At 36.5% G+C, this 14,408-nt stretch overlaps 1 protein-coding gene across 2 annotated transcripts in view; it reads left to right on the forward strand.

Annotated features, from left to right (window-relative positions):
• TBK1 (TANK binding kinase 1) overlaps positions 1-14,065 on the forward strand; it is a 40,319-nt gene extending 26,254 nt beyond the window's left edge. Inside the window, exons 9-21 of one of the 2 annotated variants that reach the window (XM_028110852.2) lie at positions 900-1,096; positions 2,261-2,319; positions 2,747-2,838; positions 5,889-5,990; positions 6,778-6,856; positions 7,267-7,388; positions 7,489-7,565; positions 8,731-8,770; positions 9,269-9,370; positions 9,485-9,581; positions 10,430-10,536; positions 10,757-10,828; positions 13,304-14,065. In XM_028110852.2, coding sequence (XP_027966653.1) covers positions 900-1,096; positions 2,261-2,319; positions 2,747-2,838; positions 5,889-5,990; positions 6,778-6,856; positions 7,267-7,388; positions 7,489-7,565; positions 8,731-8,770; positions 9,269-9,370; positions 9,485-9,581; positions 10,430-10,536; positions 10,757-10,828; positions 13,304-13,355 — 1,198 coding nt within the window. In that variant the 3' untranslated portion in view covers positions 13,356-14,065. The remainder of the gene's footprint in view (positions 1-899; positions 1,097-2,260; positions 2,320-2,746; positions 2,839-5,888; positions 5,991-6,777; positions 6,857-7,266; positions 7,389-7,488; positions 7,566-8,730; positions 8,771-9,268; positions 9,371-9,484; positions 9,582-10,429; positions 10,537-10,756; positions 10,829-13,303) is intronic. The other variant, XM_028110853.2, reaches the window with a different exon arrangement.
• Positions 14,066-14,408: the final 343 nt, after the last annotated feature.

A 14,408-nucleotide genomic window follows, 5' to 3' on the forward strand; every position in this document is an offset into this window, starting at 1 on the left:
GGGCACCTGGGTGGCTTGGTCAGTTAAGCAGCCAACTTGATTTTGGCTCAGGTCATGATCTCAGGGCCCTGGGATCCAGCCCTGAGTCTGGCTTTGAGCTCATCAAGGAGTCTGCTTGTCCCTTTCCCTCTGGTCCTCCCCCTGCTCATGATCTCTCTCTCTCAAATAAGTAAAATCTTAAAAAAAAAAGTATCATAGTTAGGTGCTGGCCACTATTTCATTTTAAGAGTACATTTGAACATAAAAAGCCCACTCAAGCCTGAGCCAAATCACAGCATTGCTGCTGAAATGTTTCTTTGGTTGCATAGGTCTATTCAGGGAGAATCTGACTTTTTCCCCAAAACATCATTTTGAAAAAATCTGGCTTTATTCATTTAACAGATATTATACAGTCATATCGCAGAGACTGTTCTCAGCTGTTTGAGGCATTTAATCCTCCCCATGGTTCTGTGAGGTGGGTGAAACTCTTAGCATTTTATAGGCGAGGAAACTTAGCACAAAGGAGTTAAGTAACTTAAGGTGACTCAGCAAGTAAGTAGAACTGGAATTTAAGCCCAGGTAGTCTGATCTAGAGTCTGTGCTCCGGAGTGCTCTGCTGTGTTGGCTCCCTGTTATTAAACATTAAGAATCCTGTATCCTACACATATCCAACAACATGGGTGTTCAGACATAAAAGTATTTTAGAATTGATTGCTTTCTAGACAGGTTATGTGGAATTTTCAGTTTAATAGACATCATAGTACCCACATCAACAAAGCAGTGTTATCTATAGACTGGGCATGATCTGAAGTATCACATAGAAATGAATGTTGTTATACTCAGCACAAAAAAAGAAAAAAAAAATTTTTACTTCTTACTCCATCCCAGTTATGTTGTCCTTTTGAATTTTCCTCATACAGTGCTACTGTATTTCATGAACTGGTGTATAAACAAACCAAAATTATTTCTCCAAATCAAGAACTTATATATGAAGGACGACGTTTAGTCATAGAACCTGGAAGACTGGCACAGCATTTCCCTAAAACAACGGAGGAAAATCCCATCTTTGTAGCAAGTCGGGAACCTCTGAGTACCATAGGATTGATATATGAAAAAAGTAAGTTGGGATTTTCGTAGTGATCTTGCTAGCCATTTAAAAAAAAAAAAAAAAAAGATGACCTGTGGGGCACCTGGGTGTCTCAGATGGTTAAGCGTCTGCCTTCAGCTCAGGTCATGAGCCCAGGGTCCTGGGATCGAGTCCCGCATCGGGCTCCCTGCTCCTTGGGAGCCTGCTTCTCCCTCTGCCTCTCTCTCTCTCTCTGTCTCTCATTAATAAATAAATCTTTTAAAAAAAATTAAAAATTAAAAAAAGATGACCTATGGGGCGCCTGGGTGGCTCAGTCAGTTCAGCATCTGCCTTCGGCTCAGGTCATGATCCTCAGGGTCCTGGGATCGAGCCCCGCATTGGGCTCCCTGCTCGGCGGGAAGCCTGCTTCTCCCTCTCCCACTCCCTGTGCTTGTGTTCCCGCTCTTGCTGTCTCTCTCTGTCAAATAAATAAATAAAATCTTAAAAAAAAAAAAGATGACCTGTAAAAATAATTGGCATTTTCATAAAGTTGATTGATGACAGTAATGTAGAATTTTCATAAACATTAAAATTTTGTAAGTTAGTTGAATGAGACTAGTAATAAAATTGAAAAGCCTTTGTAGACTACAATAATTTGACTTTAAATACTTTGTTTCAAAAAATGGTAAATTAGTTTGTCATGTGTGTTTTACTGTAGCTCTCTGCTTTTAGTATTTTACTAACACTCAAAATAACTTTTTGTATCATAAATATGAGCAAATGTTTATTGTGTCCAGTGTGAATAGGACACTGCCAGGCTTTGGAGTCTAAGAAAAATTAGATCTATATTTTGGGATCTTAAATTATTAATCCTACTGGTGAAAAAAATAAATTACCCAGATTTTTACTTTTCTTTTTGGATCTTTCGGATTTGGTTTAGATTTAAAGAGAAGCATTGAGCTTATTGTGTGGGAATATATTTAAGAAAAAATTGAACTGCTTAGAAATATTTCAGGTAATTTGTTAAGGAATGAGCATTGTTTCAAGTGATCTTTTTTTAACCTGGAAAAGAACTTTAAAGAGTTTTCTACTAATGTTTAATTTAGAGGTAATTTAGCGATTAATGTTTAAATTTTAAAATTGCTATATAAAGGATATAATAATTTATTCAAAATACTTTATTTCTGATTTTTATTATTTTACTTCATATTTCAGTTTCCCTCCCTAAAGTACACCCACGTTACGATTTAGATGGGGATGCTAGCATGGCTAAGGTCAGTATTTAATTAAATTACTATGAAAAAGAATTACTATGTAAACATCTGAATTAAAATTATCAGTAGTGGAAGCAATAAAGTATATTATCTTTACATATGCCTATATGATCTAGGAAATTATTCATTTAAATGATTATCCATTGCAAATTATTTTGTGTTCTTTCTTCTTTATATCTTTTCTTGAACTCCTAAGAAAATTTTCTCTGTAGAGGCAGTGCATTTTTAACATTATCATGTTAAAAATAAAATATTTAAAGAAACAAAAAGAATGAAATATTTATTGTATCTGTCCTTAGCTTTTAGAAATGGGTAGTTTGTGTTTTTAATTAACCGGATAAAAATATATAAGCTTGAAAATTGTTATGTAGAAGTTTTTTCTTACCCTGTACCACAGTTAGCACCAAATATTATGTTTCTTCATTAGGCAATAACAGGAGTTGTGTGTTATGCCTGTAAAGTTGCCAGTACCTTGCTGCTTTATCAGGAATTAATGCGAAAGGGGATACGATGGTTAATGTAAGTAATAGATTGAAATTTGAAAATACGTGGTAACCACCCCATCATTGATACTTTACCTCTTCAGACTAGATAGGGTCAAGTGCTTGGGGTTTTTCTGTTGTTTCATTTTGTTTTGTTTTTAAAGATTTTGTTTTGGGGCACCTGGGTGGCTCAGTCGGTTAAGCGTCTGCCTTCGGCTCAGGTCATGATCCCAGGGTCCTGGGATCGAGCCCCACATTGGGCTCCCTGCTCAGCAGGAAGCCTGCTTCTCCCTCTCTCTCTGCCCCTGCTTGTGTTCCCTCTCTCGATGTCTCTCTCTGTCAAATAAATAAATAAAATAAAATAAAATAAAATAAAATAAAACAATTCTCTAAAAAAAAAAAAAAAAAGGTTTTCTTTTTAAGTAATCTCTGCACCCAGTAGTGGGGCTCAAACTCATGAACCTGAGATCAAGAGTCACATGCTCCACCAGCAGAGCCAGCCAGGTGTCCCTTGGGTTTTAGTATAATACATTTGTTTCACGTTTAGTTTACAACACATTTAGCAGTATATTTTTTCATTTGATTCCTACAACAACCTTGTGAGACAGATAGGACAAATAGTATCTGAATTTTAAAACTTAATGCCACACTGTACAATGTGATGGTAAATGCTGTCTTTTTCCAAGGACCTTGACTGGGGGCTGTCATCTCACTATCTTGGTAGGCTTTGTCATTTTTTTGTTTTGTTTTGTTTTTAAGATTTCATTTATTTAGTTGAGAGAGAGAAAGAGCTCGAACAAGGGGAAGAAGCAGAGGGAGAGGGGGAAGCAGACTCCCTGCTGAGCAGCCTGATGTGCAGCTTTGATCCCAGGACCCCAGGACCATGACAAGAGCCGAAGGCAGACACTTAACTGACAGAGCCACCCAGCTGCCCCGGCTTTGGTGGTGTTATAATGCAGTACAATCTGTACTTGTTCTAGAGTTTATGTCCTCAGAATCTTCCTTTCTTTCTTGCCTTTTTCCCAAATGAAGGATACTCTCAACTTTATTTTTCTAACAGCATTATTGAGCTATAATTCACATACTGTTTAATTTACCCATTTTTAAGTGTATAATTCAATGATTTTTAGTGCATTCACAGAGTTGTGCAGCCATCACCACTCATTGTAGAATATTTTTGTCACCCCAAAAAGAAATCCTGTACACATTAGCAGTCACTCCCCATTTCCCCCATAACCTCCTAGCCCCAGGCAACCACAAATATGTTTTCTATCTATATAGATTTTCCTATTCTAGACTTTTCATATGAGTGAAATTATACATGGGACGCCTGGGTAGCTCAGTTGGTTGAGCGACTGCCTTCAGCTCAGGTCCTGATCCAGTCCTGGGATCGAACCCCACATCAGGTTCCCTGCTCCTCAGGGAGCCTGCTTCTTCCTCTCCCTTTACCTGCTGCTCCCCCTGCTTGTGCTCTCTCTCTCCCTCTGTCAAATAAATAAAATCTTTTTTAAAAAATGAAATTACTTTTTTTTTTAACTAAATCACTTAATATAGTTATCCTAGGTCAGAATATTGATCATCTAGTTAAGTGTTCTCTTCCCCTGAAAGTAACTCTAAGAAATATTTTGTGGATGAATATGATTTGCTCTTTTTTCATGATTTGTAGATCCTCCTTTCCTCTGCTAGAAGCAGAGAATAAATGGTCTCCCTTGAACATCATGCCTCCAGTTTCTGTATATCATTTGAGGCTTTTGATTTTTATATACACTTAGTAATGGCTTCATGTTCCCTGGGCTCATAGTGCTCCTTATCTTTAATGCTTGTGACAGTTTATGTATATCTGCCTCACACGTATTCTTCCCTTCTTGCAAAAACATGTATGAGGCATTTCATCATTCCTGTTCTGCTGGTGCTTTAAGAAGAAAGAAGAATGACACTTTTTTTTTTGCCTGTCACCTTTATGTTAAATCCATAAATTGATGGGGTTTTTTAGGTGTTCACATATCCAGCTTGTAAGCCTATGCTTTTCTCTTTCCATTAAGAAGCCCTTTTCCTTTTTACTAAATAATTTCTAGAAAACTCTTTAAGTGTTGACTCTGTTTACTTTTGTGGTATTGTTACTAACAGCTCTCGTGTTCTCTTGCTCTTGTTATCTACCACAGTCACTGCTCCATAAAGCTTTTGTTTCTTTTACCTATTAACTTTTAGTTTAATAAGTCATGAGAGGGCGCCTGGGTGGCTCAGTTGGTTAAGCGACTGCCTTCGGCTCAGGTCATGATCCTGGAGGTCCGGGAGCAAGTCCCGCATCGGGCTCCCTGCAGAGCAGGGAGTCTGCTTCTCTCTCTGACCCTCCCCCCTCTCATGCTCTCTCTCTCTCTCATTCTCTCTCTCAAATAAATAAATAAATAAAATCTTAAAAAAAAAAGTCATGAGAAATAGTTTTTTGCTTTGTTTTTTGGTTTTGGGGTTTGTTTGGTTTTTTTTTAAATAGTTTTTAGTGTAGATCACTGTTGATAAACTTTTTCAGTTAGTAAATATTTTAGACTCTGTGGGCCACATAAGGTCTCTTCTTTGTTTTTACAACCTTTGAAAATATAAATGTCATTCTCAGCAAAAACCAGTTTAGTTTGTTGACCCTTAATGTAGACCAAAAGCCCTCCAGTTTTATTATTTACTATGTCATCTTGCTTCTTCAGAGATCATAATCTACTATGAATAATAAAAATTAATTCTGGTATAAAGCATAATGCTATTTAGCTTATTCATGTGATTATAGATTTGCTTTTATTCCTTAATAATTTTAATGCCTTAGATTTCCAAACTCTTAACTTAATAAGTAGTAATTAATGGTTTGTGCCCTGGATAAGTATAGGGCTCACAGTAATGCTTCCAGTAATAAAAAGTAAATTGGCAAGACTCAGCCCAAGGGGGAAAAAAATGAATTGGCTTTCATAATATAACAAGATTGTTAATAAATTTGTCTGAACAGTAGTAACAGCAGTGTAATTAGTGATAAACAAGAGAAAACTTTTTTAAAAAACCAAATCATTCCTTAGATAAACTAATGAGAATATTACTATTTTTTAGAGAATTAGTTAAAGATGATTATAATGAAACTGTTCACAAAAAGACAGAAGTTGTGATCACACTGGATTTCTGCATCAGAAACATTGAAAAAACTGTGAAAGTGTGAGTAGATTACTTCCTTACTAATAGTGGTTAAAATGTTAAACATTGTCCCATTTCTCTTTCATTATTTAGTTATCCTTGGCATAATACAGTATGCTATGCAAGTGTTTGTATTAAAGTACAACCATAGATTAAGTTAATTCCTCACAAAGACAAAATTTAGTTGTCTCAGTAAGAAATGAACATTTGGTGGCATTTTCTCCTACCCTTTACAAAGGAAAAGGTAATCTGACATAAAAACACCTCATTTTTAAACCTTGCAAATTAGACACTGAATAGGAAAATATAAAAACTGCAGTCAACAAAGGAAGTAGGAAGGAGTATTCTAGAACTGTATTTTGGTAGTATTTATAGAATTTGGGGATTACTTTTAGTTTATTATTACTTATTAATTAATCTTATCCCTGAGACTGTTTTTTGAAACAGAATGATATTTTAGATTTCCCCGTTCCTAGGCTGTATTATTTATACTGCAGAGGAAATACAGTAAATGAAATCAGTATGTACTATTCTGCAATCTAGTATTTTGACTATTATCCTGGCATTAGACTTGGAAATTGTCTTTTTTATTTTATCTCGTATAAAAATTTGTTAGTAGAAGTATATAAAATTCCTTCTTCACAGAGACAGCAAGTTTTCTTGGAATCTGTTGCTTGTAGGCTTTGCATTCAGTATTTTATTCTTAAGTAGTTATAATAAAAATTCAGATCTAATTTGTAAAAACACCTTTTAAAATCTATATATTCATTATGCTCATTTAATTTTTCCATACTTGTTTTTCATACAGATATGAAAAGCTGATGAAGATCAACCTAGAAGCAGCAGAGTTAGGTGAAATTTCAGACATACACACCAAGTTGTTGAGAGTAAGTATTCACAGAATTATGACAGTCATTGGGACCATGCTCATGGTTCTCCTATTTGACTTTCATAACAACTCTATGAGATATAGACCGTTAACCATATTTTACAGGTAAAGAAACAAGGTAAATTGAATGAAAGGATTTTGTATGTTTTTTAAGAAAGGATATTTAATGTAAGAAATGTTTTATAAAATGTTTTAATACTAGTTAATCTCATATTTTATTATCATATAATACTCTTTGTGGAAAATCAAACCAAGATACTGTCCTTGCCTTTAAAAATAAAAATAATTTTTCTGACTTTGAATTGACGTAATCCACAAAAGCAGTACAATTAAGACTTTAGACTCCTTTGGCAATGTATCATTTCTGTATTTTGCTAATCTGAATCTCAACCCATTGGTTTTATTTAGCTTTCCAGTTCTCAGGGAACAATAGAAACCAGTCTTCAGGATATCGAAGGCAAATTATCTCCAGGTGGTCTGCTGGCAGATACATGGGCCCATCAAGAAGGCACTCATCCAAAAGATAGACAGTAGGTTATATAATTTTATTGGTAGCTTCTGCTCTTATTATTAAATGTCCTTTTTCACATTGACTCAATTAATTTATTTGGATTTTTTTCCCCTACGTAGTGTAGAAAAGCTACAAGTCCTGCTAAATTGTATCACAGAGATTTACTATCAGTTCAAAAAAGACAAAGCAGAACGAAGTAAGTAAAGTTTGCCATTTGTTAATCTAATGAATCACCTCTAGTAGTTGTAATTCAGTTGAATTAATTTGGTATATTTATGGGGTGGCTCCTTAAGTTATTTCAACACTCACAGATTTCCCCCTTGTTTACATGTGACAAGGCCAGACTCAACCCTCCAATTCCCGTTCTTTGTCTTGTCAGTGATTTGAACCCTATCTCCCCTGACCAGTCTAGACAATACCTGACTTGACCAAACCTGAAACTTCTTTCCCTGCCCACATCCCTGAACTTTGACCCACCTTTGCCCCAAACAGCACACAGCCCCTCCTGAAGGGCCCTCCTCAGAATAAACTGAGCTTAGAGTCCTCATGCTCTACTGTCCTGTCCATCTCCCTACACCCAGGGAACATCTTCAGTCCTCCCTAGTGAAGGAAGGCCCTTCTCTGCCTAATCTTTGAACGCTCCCAGATCTCCCGATGAGAGGGGTTGCCCGTTTGCCATAGTCTCTTCCCCTTCTTGCAAGAATCCTTTACAATAAAGCGTCTTCTTAACCTAAATCCAAAAAAAAAAGAAAAAAATTGATTCTGTTGGGAAGGAGATATACTAAAAATTATTCTTAAAACCAACTTTTTGAATATTTTAAATTAAGGGTTCTGAACTCTAAAATCTCTAGAGACCAGTCATGTAACAGAAAGGAATGAAATCGGCCAGTGGAGACTGAGGAGGATAGGAGAGGAGATACGCATCTGAAGGGGAGAGTCACTACTCAGATTCACCAAACTCATTGCCCAAAAATCTTCCTATTCTCAAGAGAAGCTGGAAATACAGATTTTATTAGAAATATCTTGTGGGCACCTGGCTAGCTCAGTCAGTGGAGCATACGACTCTTGATCTCGGGGTCATGGGTTGAGCCCCACATTGGGTGTAGAGAGTACTTAAATAAGTAAATAAGTCTTTAAAAGAAAGAAAGAAATACCCTGATTTTTAAATGTTGGCAGTTAATTTTTTTTATGTTAACACTGTACAGATCAATTAAAAGCATCTGTGAGCTGTATATCTAACCCATGCGTCATGAGTTTGTGTCATCTAACTCTTAGCCTTTTTGAAGTCATAATCTCGAAAGAAAAAAGTGTGCGTGATTTTGTGATTCTACATTTACAGAAGTAATATTTCTTATTTTTAGGATTAGCTTATAATGAAGAACAGATCCACAAATTTGATAAGTAAGTGTCCTTATTGTATTTAACAATTATTTTTGGTTATGTTATTAATATAATTCCTCTCAAAGTTGAAATTAATTATAATAAAAAAATACATTTTAATCTTGGCTTTACAGAATTGTTACTGTGTGTGCACATATTTGAGGCCACTTGTCTGGTCCCTGGTTGAGAGGTTAAGGAGAAGGGATAACGAGGGGGCATCTTCTACGTCATGTGCTTTGATTGCAGAAGGATAGATAATAGAGAACATAGGCAAGGACAGATTTAACCTCTTTCTTAACTTCATTAAATACGTTCTGACCATTCTCCATTATGAACCTTCTCTTTCACTTCTTGCTGCTATAATGTGTATCTTAGAAACCTTTGGCTTTCTACTATAAATATTCTAAAGCCACACAGTCATTATTAAGAAACATAAATTTTATGTATTTGAAAAGTTTTTAATATTGGAAATAGAAACCATCACATTGGTTTAAGCCTGTGATTATTTCTAAATTATAGGCAAAAACTGTATTACCATGCAACAAAAGCTATGACCCACTTTACAGATGAATGTGTTAAAAAATATGAGGCATTTTTGGATAAGTCAGAAGAATGGATGAGGTAAGTAACCTTAGTGGTTGACTGCACAATGTACAATTCAGTGTACATTGTATATTGTAAATAAGATTAATATTTCATTAGACTGCTTATTAATTGATTCTTTTTGGTTTTCAGAAAGATGCTTCATCTTAGGAAACAGTTATTATCCTTAACTAATCAGTGTTTTGATATTGAAGAAGAAGTATCAAAGTATCAAGAGTATACAAATGAGGTATGACTATCAAAAGTATCTAGAAAAAATCTTTTTCCTGTTTGGAAAAAAATACATTTCTTCTCAGCTTATATTTGAAATGATTGAAAAGAGAGAAGTGGGACATAATACACCTTATATTCAGTTCTGTTTGCCCATTTGTAATATGTGTTTTAAGCCAGCTTTTCAGAACTTAGATCTTTTACAATTAAAAGCATCTGATAAAACATTCTTTTAATCATCTGTAAAAAGAGGATTTTTTAAAGTGTTGATTTAGGGGCGCCTGGGTGGCTCAGTCGTTAAGCATCTGCCTTCGATCCCTGGGATCGAGCCCCCACATCAGGCTCCCTGCTCAGGGGGAAGCCTGCTTCTCCCTCTCCCACTCCCCCTGCTCGTGTTCCCTCTCTCGCTGTGTCTCTCTCTGTCAAATAAATAAAATCTTAAAAAAAAAAAAATCTTACCACGGTTTCTCAACACTCTTGGGAAAAAAGCCAGAGCCCTTTTTAAAAAAAAGTAAAAAATAAAGTGTTAAGTACTGTATCATTCACAGTTTTGAAATTAAAATTTAAAGCTATAAAGGGCTTATAAAATGTGTAACATTTGGGGCGCCTGGGTGGCTCAGTTGGTTAAGCATCTGCCTTCAGCTCAGGTCATGATCCCAGAGTCTTGGGATTGAGCCTCACATCGGGCTCCCTGCTCAGCGGGGAGTCTGCTTCTCCCTCTGCCTGTCACTCCCCCTGCTTGTGCTCGCTTTCTCTCTGTCAAATAAATAAATCAAATCTTTAAAAAAAAAAAAGTGTAACATTTAATGTAAGATCTGTAGTTTGTACTTTGTTCAGTGATTGATGTAGGTTTTTTTGATGTTTCAGTTACAAGAAACTTTGCCCCAGAAAATGTTTGCAGCCTCCAGTGGAATCAAACATACCATGACCCCAATTTATCCATGTTCTAATACATTAGTGGAAATGACTCTCGGGTAAGAAATTTATTATTTGGTAACTATGATGTTTCCATTCATTTTTATTTTTTGTGTGATCTTGCTCTTTTATTTTGAAATTTTGGGTGTTTGTTGTGAATACATTTGCAAATGTTATTTAATGGCTTAGTCTAATCTAGAGAACTAAAACATAATTGAATTCTAAAACATTTGCATACTTTTTTGAGCAGAGACATTGATACTTGTTTTGTTTGTATAGTATGAAGAAATTAAAGGAAGAAATGGAAGGGGTGGTTAAAGAACTTGCTGAAAATAATCATATCTTAGAAAGGTAAGTAATGCAAATATTATTCTGCCCTGTGATTTTTTCTTTACGGAAGGAAGTACATATAGATCTATACTTGTACCTGTCTGTTGTCCTGTATCAGTAGGTTAAAGTAATGGGGAAAGGATATAAAGTCAGAACCCTTTTGTTTTGGGATTTCCATGATGCCTTTTAATGTGTTTGGGGTTGCTTGGATAAAGACAAGTCAACTGTGATTGATTCCATTTCATAGTAGCACTGGTTAATAGAATTATTTGCTTATTTGAATCAGTTTGTGAAAATGAAAATCTTTTGCACGTTATTTTTTGTACATCTCATTAGAATCGTAATTTATTGGGGTGCCTGGGTGGCTCAGTCAGTTAAACGTACGACTCGATTTTGGCTCAGGTCATGATCTCAGGTTCAGGAGATGGAGCCCTGCCTTGGGCTCCATGCTCAGCGGGGAATCTGCTTCAGGATTTTTCTCCCTCTCCCTCTTCCCCTCCCCATGCTTGTTTGCTCTCTCTAAATAAATAAATAAATCTAGAATCATTATTTTTTAAATATTTGAGAGTGTACATGCACAAGTAGGGGGTGGGGGCAAAAGGAGAGGGAGAGAGAGAATCTCAAGCAGATGCCTCACTGAGCTCAGAGCCTGAGACTGGGCTCAGTCTCCCAAACCTGAGATCATGACCTCAGCCAAAATCAAAAGTCCGAGGCTTAACCAACTAAGGCACCCAGGTACCCCGAATGTTACCATTTTTAATGTTTGCTGATTTGTTTAGTAAAAAAGGTTATCTTATTTTAATTTGCATTTCTTTGGTTATAGTGATATGAAGTATCTTTTTATGTTTATTCAAATTTGTGTGTGTGTGTGAATTGCCTTTTTTTTTTAAAGGTTTTATTTATTTATTCATGAGAGACAGAGAGAGAGAGAGAGAGGCAGAGAGAGAGAAAGGCAGAGGGAGAAGCAGGCTCCCAAGGAGCAGGGAGCCCGATGCGGGACTCAATCCCAGGACTCCGGGATCATGACCTGAGCCGAAGGCAGACGCTTAACCATCTGAGCCACCCAGGCGCCCAGCCTTTTGGTTTTAAAATCTTTTTTTCTATTGGTTTCTAGCAATTACATAGTAATTATCTAACTTTTTTATAGTACCCAATTTAGTTTCTTCACAACTTGAGCTAAATATCAGCAAGAAGAGACTATTAAGATATGCTTTAACAAACTTATATTGAATCTCTTCTGCCTTGTGACATAAAATCCTCACTTCTTAAACCATGTCCCATAAGTCACTTTCCCCTATTTTATCTGCAAATTTATTTGACAATATATGGGTGATATAACATGGCATAATCATAGCTTAAATGTTAAATGACTGCTTACGGATTTGTGCCAGAACTAATGAGCACTGTCTCCATGTGGCTGTCTCATTATCACTTCATTTCTTTTGTATCTAAAATCACATCATATCACCCTTCCCAACTCAGTTTCCCCTCCAATTTCCTCATTCTTTGCAGTGGGAACCACCTTTTTCCTGCTCCCTTGAACATAGGTTATTTTTATACTAACTCTCTTTTTTACTGCCTTTCATCAAGTTTGGTAATCTTCCTTCAGAATGTTTCCATATTCCCCCCCTTGGCCTCATCAGACCTCCTTCCTCCTCACAGGGGAGCTGTGGTGATAACCTACCACCTATCTTCCTAAGCCTAGGTTTTTCCCATCTGTCATGGCTATTAAGCCAAAACAATCTTCCGAAACACTGATCTACTGGCATACTCCTTTGGCTCAAAAATTTCTAAACTCCTGTTACCTAAAAGGTCAAGTCTAAATTCACACTTGAATTCAAAGAATGGAATACTCTGGCCCAGCCCATTCACTCAACTTTACTTCCTGCTAGTCCCCAGAATAACATTCTGTTCTAGCAAGGTTGCATTCCTTACTGCCCATTGAGTATGTCACACTCCCAACTCCTTCTTATCTTTGCTTTTCTAAATCCCACCCCACCAAGAAGTTATCCGGTTTTTCCTAATACTTTCTAGATCACATCCCTCACCTTTTTCTCTTAAGAAGTCCTCCCAAGGGGCGCCTGGGTGGCTCAGTCAGTTAAACGTCTGCCTCCGGCTCAGCTCAGGATCCCAGGATCCTGGGATCAAGCCCCACGTCAAGCTCCCTGCTCAGCGGGCAGCCGGCTTCTCCCTCTAGCTTTGCTGTTCCTCCCCGTGTGTGCTCTCTGGCACACGTGCTCGCTCTCTCTCTCTCAAATAAATAAATAAAAATCTTTGGGGGGAAAAAAAAAGGAACATCTCCCAAGCCACCGATTGGTATTTTTTTCACGTATTTATAATAATACCACTGCGTTTCAGTAAGAAATAGAGCAAATCATAGTTGCTTAAACTCTTTAACAGCTTGTTCATCTGAAAAGTCTCCTATATTCTTCTTTAAAATATTGGGGGCCAAATAAATGAATCATCTGAGATTTCCTTTTTTCTTTTGTGTTTTAGGTTTGGCTCTTTAACCATGGATGGCGGCCTTCGCAATGTTGACTGTCTTTAGCTTTCTGGAAGTTTGAGAACAGTTTTAATTTGCACAAGAAGATAATGCTGGGGCATTAAATGAATGCCTCTATAAGTGGTCTCTTATTTCTACAGTTCAGTATTTGATGTGGGCATGTAAATATGTACAATATTGTAAATACATAAAAAATATATAAATTTTTGGCTGCTGTTAAGATGTAATTTTACCTTTTAACATTTATAATTAAATGAGGACATGTGACCTCAGTGAGCACTAGAAGAAAGCCATGACCAATATGTTGAAATACTGATCCTCTACTCTACTGAGTGAGGCTGAGTTCTACATCTCTGCCTACTGGAAACATTTTTTAAATGGAACCAAAATTGTCATCCTTACAAATCAGAAAAGACTAATAGTTGACATGTTTATAAGTGATAGAATGGAGAAGTGGCTTCTTTGGGTAAGGAGCTGAACCGAACCACTGTTTTACTAGGATCACAATTTTGGGGGAAGGATAATTTCATTTTACAAGGTGCCCAGAACCCAGTTATCATCATATGTGTTTAATTTCAGATAAATTATTGAGCAGAATTTTTAAAGTGATGTAATTATTAAAAACTGTTCGTTTTATTTTGGCCATAAGTGTACAATCGTCTTAAAAATTTTAGGATTATTTCTGCTGTTTCAAGCTGTATATTTTTTGTTTAATTTAATTCCACTTACTCCATCATGAAAAAATATCAATAAATTTCTCAGTTTTAATGTAAAAGTTTGTATTTTTCTGTGTACAACAGTTTGAGAAACAAAAGTCTTGAAAGAAATAATATCTGTGGTGATTGCAAATCATTCTCAGACTATTGGATATAAGGACAGTTTTGTTTCTCTTCTAAATCTGATTCTAATTTAGTATAAGTTCTCCAATTAATTTATGCTATCCGGGGGACGCCTGGGTGGCTCAGTCGGTTAAGCGTCTGCCTTCGGCTCAGGTCACAATCCTGGAGTCCCAGGATCGAGTCCCGGGATCGAGTCCTGCATCGGGCTCCCCGCCCAGCGGGGAGTCTGCTTCTCCCTCTCCCTCTGCCTGCAGCTCCC

The sequence above is a fragment of the Eumetopias jubatus genome, unplaced genomic scaffold (assembly GCF_037043125.1).
Source record: "Eumetopias jubatus isolate StellerSeaLion01/CBP00866 unplaced genomic scaffold, mEumJub1_p1.0 scaffold_8, whole genome shotgun sequence".
NCBI classification, from domain to species: Eukaryota; Metazoa; Chordata; class Mammalia; order Carnivora; family Otariidae; genus Eumetopias; species Eumetopias jubatus.